Raw genomic sequence first — 13,782 nt, forward strand, 5'->3', positions numbered from 1 at the left:
TTTTAACATTTTCTGTAGGATTTAATAGTTTCAATGATTTTTAGGCAGTTAGAGCCACTCAGTACTACGTTATAGCAGTTTTACCATGTTTAAGTGGTGTAAGGCAAAGAAAAAAGAGAGAAGTCCGCACACTGAAAATAGCTTCTCCAAATGAATTTAATAACAGCAACGTTTCGACCCTCAGGTCTTCATCAGGCTCAGTGGTGTTAGGCACCATAGAGAACCCAAAACCCTCACGAATACGGTTGAATGTGGTTCATCCAGTCAGATTTTAGAGCTTCAGCTCTCTGTGCTTGCAACTGTACCACCTCAACACTCATGTTGTCAAACTCACGGTTTAAGGACTTGATGGCGCAGTGCTGCTTCTGGCCATCTGGTTCGAGCAGGGTTCCATGGAACACGCAGCCAAAGTGCCCTGGTGCACACAAAGACAGGAAAAGATGCAGAGATTATTAGCACATCAATCTATCAAAGCGCTTTATGCCAGAGCGGAGTGTGGGCATAGCAGGTGCATATCACATCAAGTCCACAAGCATGAACAATGGAGTGTGAATATATTGTGCTGGGACTACAATTGATATGTTGCCCTCAAACTTTCTCTCTCTGAGTCTCCTTGTCTCACACAGTATGACACTTTTTAATCACAGGAAGTGACATAAGTATGAAGTTCATTTAAGTTCAAATCAGTACCATTTTCCACTGTACGTTTGCTTTTTTGGAAACGTCGCAAGCCAGACTCAAACTCGCACTTCTGGTTATACATTACCCTTCAAATGTTATTAAAATGACAGTAAAGACATTTATAATAATTTCTATTTATAAATGCTGTTTTTTCTGTCCTGCTATAGTTTGAAAATTAAAAAAAAAATTGAAATCTAATTCTTCTTTCCAATCTCCAAGATCTGAGGTACAGTAATTTGCATCTGTAGCACAAATATTGTGCAATGAGTTGCACGGCAAAGTTGAATAATTAGTGCTTTATTGAAATCTGACCCTAAGTATAAGCTACAATAATAGTGATACTGTATACAAAACAGACACATAAAAATTAATTGTGAGAATACTGTGAAATATGAACTCAAACAAGGCGTCTGGAGTACGGCGTGGTGTGTAACTGAAAGATTAACCAATTACAAGTGTCTGGGCAGGGTATTCTCTCTAATGAGGGCATGGAGAATAGAGGGCAAGAGAGAGTCGGGGTGTTGTGTTAAAATAATAGAGCGTGGAGTGCTGTAATCTCTCTCCAGCTCTGCTATCATGTCTTCCCAGATGGCAGCAGAGTCCGATTACCAGCACGGAGCCCTGAGACGGCCCAACAATGAGCCTGGAATTTAACACGGGAACAAATCACCACACATGCCACCCCGAGCACCCCAACATACTCACATACACGCACAGCCTCTTCCTCTCGCTCTATAAATCGCATTGTGTCACATGCACAAACATAGGCATGCACACACACACACACAGGACTAGGTTTTCCCACAGGGGTGGTGAGTTTTAGGAGTATTGTGCAGCGGTTGGGGAGGACTGGAGACAGTGAATCTGATACACACGTTCACACCCCCACTTCTGTTGTACAATGAGAAGACAGGCAATTTAACGTTCAAATGTCCAACCTGCCGGGCTGATTATCACCGTTTAACCTGTTAACTTTAACTACGTCTGAAACTGATTCCCTCTGCTAAATCCCTCATTTAAGATATTGGATTTCTTGTAATGCAGTTTTTTGGCAAATCTTTGTTGCCAAATATGTTTGCAAGTCACAGTAACAGTACAAAGAGACTATATTTTTGGGTCAATGACAAATAAGAGTGTCCAAGATAAAGGAAAAATATTTTTTTTTAACTAAGACTCATTCATGACACGGAATAGCTGACCTCTTTATAATATTTAGTCTTATGTTATTTTTTCTTAATGGTGGTTGCACCACATGACTTTTTTTTGTTGCATTTATATCACACTGACAATCTTTAATTAGACCCCTAAAAAGATGATTTTTGAAAATTAATAAATTAATCATAGTATTTATGGGTGTTAAAAGTTTTTTTTTTTTTCAAAGTCATTTTTTGTATGATTCCAAATAAAGTATGGTAATGCTCGTGCTTGATAAGATACACAAACACCTTTATTTTTTAAAGTAAACTGTTTAACAATCTTTAAGATTCTAAGATTCTCTTTTTAAAATTAATACTTAATAATTGATCATTAATAATTTATTCAGCAAGGATGCATTTCATTTATCAAAAGTGACAGTAAAGACATTTATAATGTTACACATTTTTTTTAATTTCAAATTAATGCTGTTCTTTTGACTTTTTTAGAATCCCCAAAAATGTATCATGGCATTCACAAAAATATGAAGCAGCACAACTGTTTTCAAAATTGATAATAATAATAATAATAATAATAATATTTATACACACACACACACACACACACACTATTCTTTTTTTTTTTGGCCCACCAAATCAGCATATTAGAATGATTTCTGAAGGATCATGTGACACTGAAGACTGGAGACTAAAAAATATATTAAAACAGAAAACCATTGTTTTGTAATAATATTTATAGGGGTGACCCCGAATAGTGACGATTTGATGCATCGATAGGAGAAGCCTGATTCGACTACCAATCTCACAGACGAATATTCACTGAGGTGTTATGATCATGCCATTTTGGCTAGCCTTTTGGGGTGCTCAAATGTCTGATTTCACATAGAACTACATAAGTTAATATACAGCCTATTAAGATAATGCTGTAAATAAGAATCTGAAAAGAAAGAATCTTTAAATAAATATTTTAACTTGCATGAATAAATCCAACCACCCCTATAGATTTAAGTTTCACTTTCCATAATCTGTGACCGACAGAGGAGCATTTTGGCGGCAGGGATTTAAATCTTTAACAAGACTCAAATTGACACAGGCAGAGTAAAAGACTGGATTTTTCGATCAGGTACAGTACAAGTAATTTCAAAATATTTCAGCAGGTTTATATATATCATGTATATATTATTTATCTTGTATAAGATGCATTTGGTTGAGTTACGCTGCACTAAGCGCTTGTAGTACTACGGTGATTATCTCTGCAGTGTGCAGGGCTGTACAAACAACAATGCAGAATATTAATAACTATGACTGGGACTGTCATATACATAACATTATATAATGAGAACACTATTATAATAAAACGCTGTGATTTTTTAGTTTAGTTGCCGTGTTTCTGCACGTTGTTACATGAAGAAGGCGTCCACAAAAGGAGTTAATTCAGAGCCGTGCGGACACGTTCACTTCTGCATTTGGTGCATTTTGTGCAGATGGCCTATAACTCGTAATCTTAACGTTATGTTGTATAGATAACAAAGCATTTTCTAAATCAGATAAAGGAGTTAAATCCCATTGATTTAAAAACCTGCTATCAAATGCTTATTTCTACTGGTCATCTTCAGCTTGCACAGCTTAAAACAGAAATGCAGAACATTAATAACTACTGTCATATACATAATGTTATAATGAGAGCACTATTGTAATAAATTTTGTGAATTCTTAGGGTTTCGCTGATGTTTACTATTAACTATCTTTTAATCAAAACTTAAAACATTTTCCCTGTGTGTTAACGTCAGTAATTATGACTGTCGAATGTCTGACTTGACTCTTGGTAATGTATTTTGCCCTCGCCCCTAAACATATGATTCGACTGTCAGTCCACTATCGGCAAGATTCGAAAATTCTGATTCGACTATGAAAATCCTTACTCGGGGACACACCTAAATATTTTACAATATTATTGTTTTTGTTATATTTCTAATCAAATAAATGCAGCCTTGGTGAGCAAAAGATACTTTTTTCAAAAACATAAAATCTTTCCCAACTCAAAATTTTGAACAGTAGTGCATGTCATGAAAATGACCAGATTTCTATGTCCCCTCACCTCTCCCAATGATCTCATTCACATGTAACAGCAGATCTTCCCGGGCGATGACCACGTGCTGCACTTCCTTCAGCAGCTCTGGATGGAGGCTGCCCAGATCTATGGGTGCATTAGAGGGCAACAGTGGAGACGCCAGGTCCCCTTCCATCGGCCCGAGCATAGGGGACAGATCCACATGGGCATGAGCGTAGAGATGAGGCCGGCAGGACTCGGTCTGAGACAGAGGCAAGTTTTGGTCTGCAAGGCAATGGGGTCGAGAGTTCAAAAGTCAATGACTTGTTCTCTGAGGCCTGGGGTCACAAAGCAGGGAAAGTCTGGGAGGCAGAGTCATTACACCAACTACAAAGAGCTGAGGAAATTCTAAACCCAGCTATACAGATGAGAGGGATTTTTTTTCGTCTTTTCAGACAAAAAAAAAAAGGAGGCAGAGGCAAAGCAAGAGAGCATGCAATGTCTTCAGAGAGAGAGCGGAGGGTAAGGTCAGAAAGCGTATGTATTTGGAGAACTGGAAAAAAAGTTGCCTGTCAGCAATGATCTAAGACCAGAGAAAAAGAGTAAAGCTGGTCTGAGATCAGCAGTGAAGGCAAACCTCCACCAGCAGTGTGTTTTGAGCGAGAGGCAGCGAAGCGTGAGAACATACCCTCAAGCAAAGTGGTTCTATAGTCCACCGACTCGTGAGAGACCATTTCATTAGTCGGACTGACACTCCTCGCGTTTGCCAACATGTCCAAGTGCGGAATGTGAGCCCGGCCGTCATACCAAACCATAGCCTTAGCTAAATCTACAACCAGAGAGAGACAGAGGGTGAGAGAGAGACCAAGGACAGGTGAGAGAAAAAAAGGGACAGATCGCTCCACCACGGACTTCAGCAGTGTCAACTCCCACAAACAACCCAGAAACAGCTCTCTTTCTTTATCTCACGCTCTCATTCCATTCAAATTCATTTAAATAACCGTCAGCAAGTTCAATGCTGGAATCACTACAGTGACCTCTGAATATAAAGCAAGCTATGCTATTACTGCATAATAATAATAACCACAATAATTTTCTTAATCTGTATTGTTGATGTCCAGTTGTCGTCTACTTCATTCATAAAAATACATAAACATCCTTAAAGCAAGATAAATTTTAAACTGCAAACTTGTTTTCAGAGAATAAAACATTCATGCACAAAATTTAGCCTAAATAAATAAATAAATTTGTTGTTGTTGTAGGGCAGACATCCAAAACTGATTTGACTTATAAAGTCTTACAGTTTTTTTGGTTTTTTTTTTACATAAATGCTCTTTAGTTATACAAATTATGTGGAAGATCTGTGAGCAAAGTGTCGCAAATTTAACTTGAAAAGTCGCCGGAGACATCAAAGGCTGCTACGAGCTTATATAAAGCACACATACATTAAAGGCTGCAGAAGAAAACACAAAGTCACATACCATCAATATGCTTCTTCCTTTTGATCCAAACAAAGACTGCGATCAGGAGCAGTAGAAGGATGGACACACACACTCCTCCAGTGATCAGTATCCTGTAGTCCTGGTCTTGAGCCAATACCACACGACCCAGGATCACAGATGATGTGGCCTGCTTCCACTACAATGGATAGACAAATTACTTCATGTTATTTTCAGTAAATATCAGTGACCATATAGTATCTAATTTTGTAATTATATAGATTTTTTTAATATAATTATTTTGGCAAATATTTTAAATACATATTATACCAAAAAAATAATATTTTTAAGCATCCTCTTTCAGTACATTTTTTAGCATCTGTCGGCATAACTGGCACAAATATTAGCCAAATGTTAGAAGAAAATATTATCACAGATAAAGACAAGCACACATGCAAAAATACAAGCAGGGAATCTCCATGCCATCACATCTGCGGCACATTTGCTTCAGATTTCATACACGGCAAAGTGTTTACATTTGAACCTCCAACATCACAACAATCCATCTAGAAACATCCTCAGGGAACGTTTACGCTCAGAGAGAGGGCTTCACTGGTCATAAAGCAGCATGGCAAAATGAAACACACACATCCACTGCGGGCAGGAGGGGAAATTGGATCAGAGATAGAGCCTCTCTTATGTGGCGCAGTATTATTGAGTTTGGACTGAGATGAGTTTTACCGCACCGTATTGTGATGGGGTCAGATTAGAGCATCGTGTCACACGCACCCTGTCCGTCTCTCCCCGACAGATAAGCACTTTATGCTGAGGCCAACGTTTCCTTGATCTTTGCACCAATCATATCAGACTGTCTGGGGCCAGAATGGGGGCCAGAAACGTTTTTTAATGCTCTTGTTGAGCTAATGGTGACCAGAAAGGAAATACAAGGACGGCATCTTATCAGGTGGAGCCTGATATATAAAAATTACAATATGAACACCTCTGAGGAAATTAAACTAATCTCCAATAGGAATATGTGTTCAGGAGCTAATCTGGAAACTATTGTGATTTGGCAACCCAGAGGCCTTTGCTAAGATCAGAAATAGCTCATGTTTGGTACTTTGAGAGTCTGCTGGAACAAGCAGGGCAGAGCTGGCTGGCTGATGAGTGGCTCTTATGCAGGCCGGTCTGGACTGGAGTGGTCTGAAGTAGAGGAGAGAATGAAAGAGTCTCGTACCTCCACCTCCAGCTCTTTGGTGGCAGACTGGAGCTCCATGGGTACAGTGCATTCGAGCATGCTGCCCACCAAAGTGACGCTCTCACAGGTCCGGTTCGAAACTCTCAGCACCTTGCCATTTTTCACAGCCTCCTGATTCACAGGGGGGACCTGTAGGGGGAAATGAGAGAAACAGAAAGGTTTAAATTGCTGTCATTAAATTGCCCCATGACTGAGTGTGTATATGGGGCGTATAGTTTGTGCAGCATCTACCGCTCTAAACCCAGCCAGTTCTGGTGTACGGAGCAGAGCAGAAGGCAATAAAGACAGCGATCGCATTCCTCACATGACAGCCTGGGCTTTACAGATTGGACACACTCCACTCCTGCACCTGTTACCATACAGCACCGGCCAGCCTGAGATCCAATGCGAACAGGCGCACATACACTTATACTAAAGACCCAGCTCCCTGAGGAGATCACAGCCAATCACAAAAAGCAAATGATCACTACTTAAAAATGTGAGGTTTGTTTTAGATAATCAGCAACCGCCAGAATTGTGATATATAAAGTGGGCATGACACATTCAGGCACATGTTTAAAAAGCAATGATAATCTCCAGAAAAAAATGAATGTAATTATTATAATATAATTATATATATATACAGTGCCCTCCAAAAGTTTGGAAATGCCATAGAAAAGTGGGGCTTTGGACAATATTGGCATGAATCCGTTTTAATTTGTGATAATTTTGCACTGATAAGGGACAACACAAACTACGAAAACATATTTTATTACATAAACAGTTTATACATAGAAAAAATGAAAATATCATCAAAATATCCACCATTAGCAGCTATTACAGCTCTGCATAATCTGGGCATCTGAGCTGTCAGTTTATTCAAACATTGACTTTGATTTGGCAATCAATTTTTGAAGCTACAGTATTAAGGTGTGCTGAGCCAAAAATCTTTTTAAAAACCCAGGCCAAGTAACCAGGCATCACAGCTGGCAAAGGGGCATGTCTGATTTTGACATGTATATTTTGCCATTATTATGTTTTATTGCTGGTCTTCAATGATAATGTCAAGTTACTTTAATGTATTTGCACCAAAAAATGATAAGGATTTATGCTGATATCGTCCAAAACCACACTTTGCCAGGGATGTTTCCAAACTTTTGGAGGGCAGCGTACTTAAAAATGACCACATAAAAAGCAAACTTCCAGGTAAACTCTCCATTGGCACCAGTAACACTCACAATCTCTGACATTTTGATAAACCCCTTGAGCGTCAGCAGTGCTGCCAAGTGCAATTTTATTTCCCTAAAGAAGGCCTTAAGTATCAAGCTGCAAAATCTAAACAAACAGACTGCATGGGAATGAAAGTACATGATCTGAGTGATAGGGCAGTTTAATGACAATTAAGCTAAACTGAGCCTGCTGTTGTGCCCATTATTGAATATATAGTGGCTTTAAATGAGACTGAGCAGTACACAACGCTTAGTGTGTATGTGTGTGCGTATCTGAGTCCCGAGAGGGGTACAGAGAGATTTGATGCTGAGGTCTCGCATGGGAAGAAAAAGCAGAATCTCACGCGACCCCTTTCACCCCTCCTCTTCACAACAGCTGCGTTTGACTATTGAGTGGCGGTTTCAGGAAAAAAGGCTACTCTTATATTTCATTGTTAAAAATGCTGGGTTTTTTTCACCAGCCTACCCTCACCAGGGCAAAGGATCTCACAGTCAATGTGTCAGAGGCTGTAACCTTCAGGGGACAAGAACAATGTGAAAGATTGAGGTGCACGATGGGAAACCAACTAAACTTCCTGTTTTGTTTCCTTCCAACTAAATGAGCAATATGAATTACTCTGTGTATGTGTGTCGCACCTTAATCTCCAGAATGCTCTTGTTGCCTCTCGGTGTAAGTGTGGGCTCCTCAAACTCCTCGAACTTGGGGTCTTCAACATACAGTAGGTCATACTGATCAGTGGAGAAACCATCCAACACGAAGGTCATTTTTGTGGCAACTGGAGGCAGAACACTGAGGCCTTTCAGGGAGGGTGTGATACAAAGGATATTTCGCTTATCCTCATCATGACTGCAGGTCTAGACAAAGAAAAAGACAAACACAAATATTAGCCATCTCTGTCATTAAAATTGTGCCAAGTCAATGCTGAGGCATGTTAGATTCTTTTGTGTAGCCAAATCACTCGATCTTTTGTTTGTTTAGGAGCACAGCATCTTCATGTGTAAGATTTACACAAGGCTTTAGTATTTAAGTTTTCTCAGAGGTCAGGAGTGATTACAATTACATGACTGACTGAGTATATTTAAGTTCAGAGGCTTTCTGATATTTAATGAAAATTACAGCTTTTGAATACTTTAAAAGCCTTCATTTGAAATGTGAAGCAATAAAAAAATCATGCACTACACCTTCACTACTGTTCAAAAGTTTGTGGTCAGTAAAATTTTATAGGTTTTTGAAAGAAGTCTCTTTTGTTCACTGCATTTGGCTCTTCAGGAAAGTTTAAAGGAATAGCATTTATTTGAAATAGAAATCTTTTGTAACATCCTTACTGTCACTGTTGATCACTTTAAAGTGAACTTGCGGAATAAAAGTATTAATTTATAGACCCCAAACCTTTAAACAGTGTATATAACCTTTTCAAACCAGATGTGAGACGCATCATCTTGCATAGCATACATCACAAATTTTAAGGCCAGTGGACAAGGAGTCTTTGTGAGACTGAAGATCTGACTAAGTGCAATTATGCATGAGCTCCAACCCAAAGACTTCACATGCCAGCTGTGGCTCCAGCCCTGCCAGATCTTGCCACACACTTTTCATTCCACATTATAACACCACCACAACTGCCCATTTTACGGCACGCCTGTCATTTGCACGTCACCGCTGTTTAATTAGCTGTCCTCAAGTGAACGTTCCACTTCATAAAGCATAACCCAAGAGCAAGAGACACATTCAAATTGTTCGATGCCATTATTTATGAACATAAGGCATCTGAGTTGCTCTGCTCCAAGACTTCTATCCAGCAAACCTGGGTCTCCCTCTGCACACTTGGCAGGTTAACAATGCTCTAGAGTCTAAAAACAACTTAAAGTCATTCTGACTTCATATAAGTGAGTTAAATCCCGAGTACAGTTTAGGTCACAGTAAATATTTTCAATCTCATAAAAGCGATTGATGTTTCATCTTGCCAAAAAGGCAATAAAGGCCATGACCCGGGAGCTTGCATAAAGATCAGATTCTGAAACAAATTTAGAGAGAATGCATGAAGATAAATAACTTTTTAACCAAAAACTGATTGCTATTACTCACTGTTCACTGTAGGCAATATCTTCCCTGTCATCATCTTCCCTTCACTCATGCACTGTGTTGCGCAATATTCCAGATGGGAAGCAAAAATACAGCTCCTAAGCATCATCGCTGAGAACAGCAAACTATGAAAAAGTCCATGCAAATGAACACACATCTTGTTTATTTGACTAGCAACTCTTTGCATATTTAGAGATCTGAGGACTCATCCGCTGAGACTAGTCAAATAGTTGTAAAGCAGTTTGGCTTGGTGTGCTCCTCAACAAACACAACGTTTAATTGTTTAGAATGGATCAAGTATCTCAAAGGGCTTAAAGGGGGGTTGGATAACAGCTGCTAAAGAAAGCAGCCAAAGGATGATGGGAGACACTGAAAACACTTCAAATTGGTGTTTAGGGAATAGATATTCTCATTGGGAGTTAAAGTGATGTTTTATTGCAGGATTTGGATGGGAAATTCTCTTATAGGTGTTCAGCTCTGATATAACCGTCATTGATGGTTTCTTTGTGAACTTTTAAAGGGGGTAAAGATAAGGAAGGAATGGGAACTTTCAGGATATTATGAGGCAAAATGGAGTAAGGTGTCAGTAAGAGCATACGAAGATGAGAAAACCTGACTTTGGTTTGCATTAAGAGGGATCTGGCATGAAAATGACCACCTTTGAATCCCCAAAACAGGTGTTGTTCTTGCTAGAAACCCCACTGTGGTGTCTGGAGCATGTTAGAGTCCTGTTAACACCCCTCACTTCCTATAGGCAAGTCTAGGACAAAGTAAAACTTGAACATGACCCTTGGTTAGAAACATCTAGAAATCTTTGCCAAGAAGATGCCATGCCCCTAAACAAATAAAATCCCTCTCAGGTTCGCTCCTGGACAGTGCCAATCGCCAGCGACAAGCTGCAGCCTGTAAAAATGCTTTTCATGTTGGTGGGAAAGGCGAGATCGGCTGATCCCCAGATTTAGCAGAGATCTCAGAAGTAGATATTCAAGAATGCTCTTGAGATTTCATCCATTTTTCCTGAGCCACCACAATTTGCCTTGGTTCTTAACGCTCCTTCATTTGGCCTGCAGAGCTTGATTGCAATAGGAACTGAAATGCAACTGATGGAAGGATTCACAGTGTCCTCGAGAAATTGAGATCAGTGTCCGCTTTTCTTTCATTTCAGGCCTGTCAGCAGCTAGACGGTGAATGCAGCCCGCAAGAAACCTGAGCTACTGACCGCGTTTCTGTTTCCGCCATCGTTGATCGAACCACAGTGCAACAGATGACAGCTCAACTCGGGTTACACAGCCGTAGTCTATGTGATTGAGAAAAAAGCTGACAGAAGACAGGAAGTATGCTTTCCACAATGCTCCCCAATAAAAGTGAGAGGGAAAAAACAATAAACCTTCTGTGCTTCACAAATTAGGACAAGAATATTTTCCGACCCCCAATGCTTATAAAGAAGAATTTACAGGCTGACAGCTGCGGGACCATCTTAAATCATTTGAAAGGATAGCCTGCGTTTCAAGCAGTCTCTGCTCAAAAGGTGGAAATATTTATCTTTCAAATGAGCTCAAAATCACTGACAAATTTAATGTGCATTATTTAAAATGGCCTACTTGATATTAAGTACAAAATCTTCGATCTTTGAGACAAATCAGTGAGATATTTACATTCAGTACCCTGATGTTTGAGGAGGGAAACTGTGGGTTGAGTGGAAGTGAAGAGGTACAATCAAAATGAAGATGTGAGTAAGTACGAGCCCCGTTTTGGGCTATGACGGGACTTGTATGCTTAAGATTAGATAGCATTGTTCACATGCACTGTACCACTGCACGACCACACTCCACCCCCACAGAAATCAGATAAGGGGAAACTGTGTGTAAATTAGTATTTGTCTGGTCCCATTGAGAGAGGAGCAGATCAGGTCAACCACAGCTCTCAGGAGATGAGGTGTGGAAGTATTTCACAGATGAAGAAACTTGGATAGGCAAAAAATGAGATACATTACAATTTAAAAACTAGAAATGAAAGTGTTGCCAAATAGATTAAAAAATTAAAAATTAGATGCATATATAAAACAAAATTTATACAAATTTTAAATAATTCAGACTATAAAATATACTAGAAAAATGTGGATTTTCAAATGAAGAAACTGATAGATGAACAATAGCACTCAATATATATAAAATAAATTACATTTAAAATCAAAAACTTTTGATGTGTTTACAAATGGATCAAGAAACTTGAGTAAAAAAAGACTAGTTAAATAAACCTAATTTTAAAAATTTTTAAATCCTTTTTTTGTTAAAGTTATAATCACATCGAGAAATGTGATTTTTCCATTTCCTCTTCACAACTGCAATTCTGAAACATTGCTTCCTTTATTTCTCATATCTGCTTTTGTGTTCAGTGGGGTTAATGATAATAGCATGCCTGTGACATGGTAGGGGAGGTATTTAATGTCTCGACACTCTGTGTGGGCCATCTAAACTCACCACTTGGAAGACTTTGCCCTCTGTGGCGGCAGTGAGAACCATCTGAGGTTGGAGGGCTGAGTGGAGGTAGAAACCATTGACTGTCACCGTGCTTCCTCCGCTGTGGACACCCATGCACAAAACAGAAGAACTTGCTGTTAAATGCACATTGATTCACTTTTCCAGTTTAACCCCAACTTCAACTACATTAAAAGTAGCTAAATCTTGGCTGCAGGGCTGACCTGATAAAGGAATGCTTGGGCTGGACGCTGGAGATGTGTGGGTTCTCGTTGTAGGTGAAGCTGACAGGAGCTTCACGAATCACTCCATCAATGTGCAGCTGAACCTTATGTTGGGACGGTGATGGCTGAGGTGGTGTCCGACATGTCAACATTGTGGCAGAAATACTGCAGAAAAGCACACAGAAAATCAAACATACAGAAAATGGTTTAAATAGACACATACATGTATACGTGACAGTGATGATTTGCTCATGATCTCTCACAAATCTCTCTTTTTCACTTCCATTTTTTGGAAAAATGCCTATGATGCTTTACAAATCTACTAAAAGTCAGAAAATGTTAAAGAAAAATTTTGATGAATAAACTTGTATAGACAAAAAAAGGAATACATTACACACATATATATATATATATATATATATATATATTAGGGCCGGGACTCGATTAAAAAAATTAATCTAATTAATTAGAGGCTTTGTAATTAATTAATAATTAATTGTAATTAATCGCATTTTAATCGCATATAAATATTTGACCTGAGAACAGTGAGAAGTACGTTTTTTTTATATGGATTTTTAAATTTCCCATCCACAGGGCCAACCAAAGCGGTCTCATCAGCTTCTTTGTCCATGTTCACTGTGGTTTGTTTTTGGCTGTTTCTCAATATGCGTTCTTCAGCGATCTTGCGTCCTTGTGTTCTCGTTCTACGTCATCATTAACCGTCGAAGTTCAGTTCCAATTTTCAAGAACGCAAGTATAGAGGATGCATGAAAGTGCCCGGATATGTTCTTGAAACTGAGGATGCATCGAGTGCAGACTTGAGAGAATCGAGCCGTTAGAAATCACAGAAAACGCTGTGGGTGGCCGGTGTACGGAAGCCTGTAAGCTTTAAAGTCGCTCTCACAAATACTTAACGGCTCTTCAAGTTGAAAGTAAACATTTATCGTTTTGTTTTGGTTCATTTTAATAAAGTTATAAGACCCGGAGAAAGTCTGCATTTTTATTGGCATATTAAAATGAATCTTAACAGTAAAACATATAACGCTGTAAAATAAAACAATACAATTATATGAAAGTAATATCTATAATAGTATGAAATGTTTTAATAAGTTATGACATTTTGTAATATTTATTGTTCATTGGTCGCTGTTTATGCTGAGACTATGCGGTCAGTTAAGCAAGAACTCAGTACATCTCAGTTCTCATAA

The 13,782-nt window shown here is 38.9% G+C and overlaps 1 protein-coding gene across 1 annotated transcript in view; it reads right to left on the minus strand.

Moving 5' to 3' along the window:
* The window catches only part of LOC306868462 (hepatocyte growth factor receptor-like), a 49,771-nt gene that overhangs the window by 7,022 nt on the left and 28,967 nt on the right, over nucleotides 1-13,782 (minus strand). Inside the window, exons 9-16 of the mRNA XM_079414638.1 lie at nucleotides 12,575-12,739; nucleotides 12,354-12,453; nucleotides 8,427-8,645; nucleotides 6,562-6,711; nucleotides 5,367-5,523; nucleotides 4,574-4,714; nucleotides 3,934-4,170; nucleotides 335-415 (exon numbers count right to left, since the gene is read on the minus strand). Coding sequence (XP_079270764.1) covers nucleotides 335-415; nucleotides 3,934-4,170; nucleotides 4,574-4,714; nucleotides 5,367-5,523; nucleotides 6,562-6,711; nucleotides 8,427-8,645; nucleotides 12,354-12,453; nucleotides 12,575-12,739 — 1,250 coding nt within the window. The remainder of the gene's footprint in view (nucleotides 1-334; nucleotides 416-3,933; nucleotides 4,171-4,573; nucleotides 4,715-5,366; nucleotides 5,524-6,561; nucleotides 6,712-8,426; nucleotides 8,646-12,353; nucleotides 12,454-12,574; nucleotides 12,740-13,782) is intronic.

This window comes from Barbus barbus (genome assembly GCF_936440315.1).
Source record: "Barbus barbus genome assembly, chromosome: 50".
In the NCBI taxonomy this organism is placed as follows: domain Eukaryota; kingdom Metazoa; phylum Chordata; class Actinopteri; order Cypriniformes; family Cyprinidae; genus Barbus; species Barbus barbus.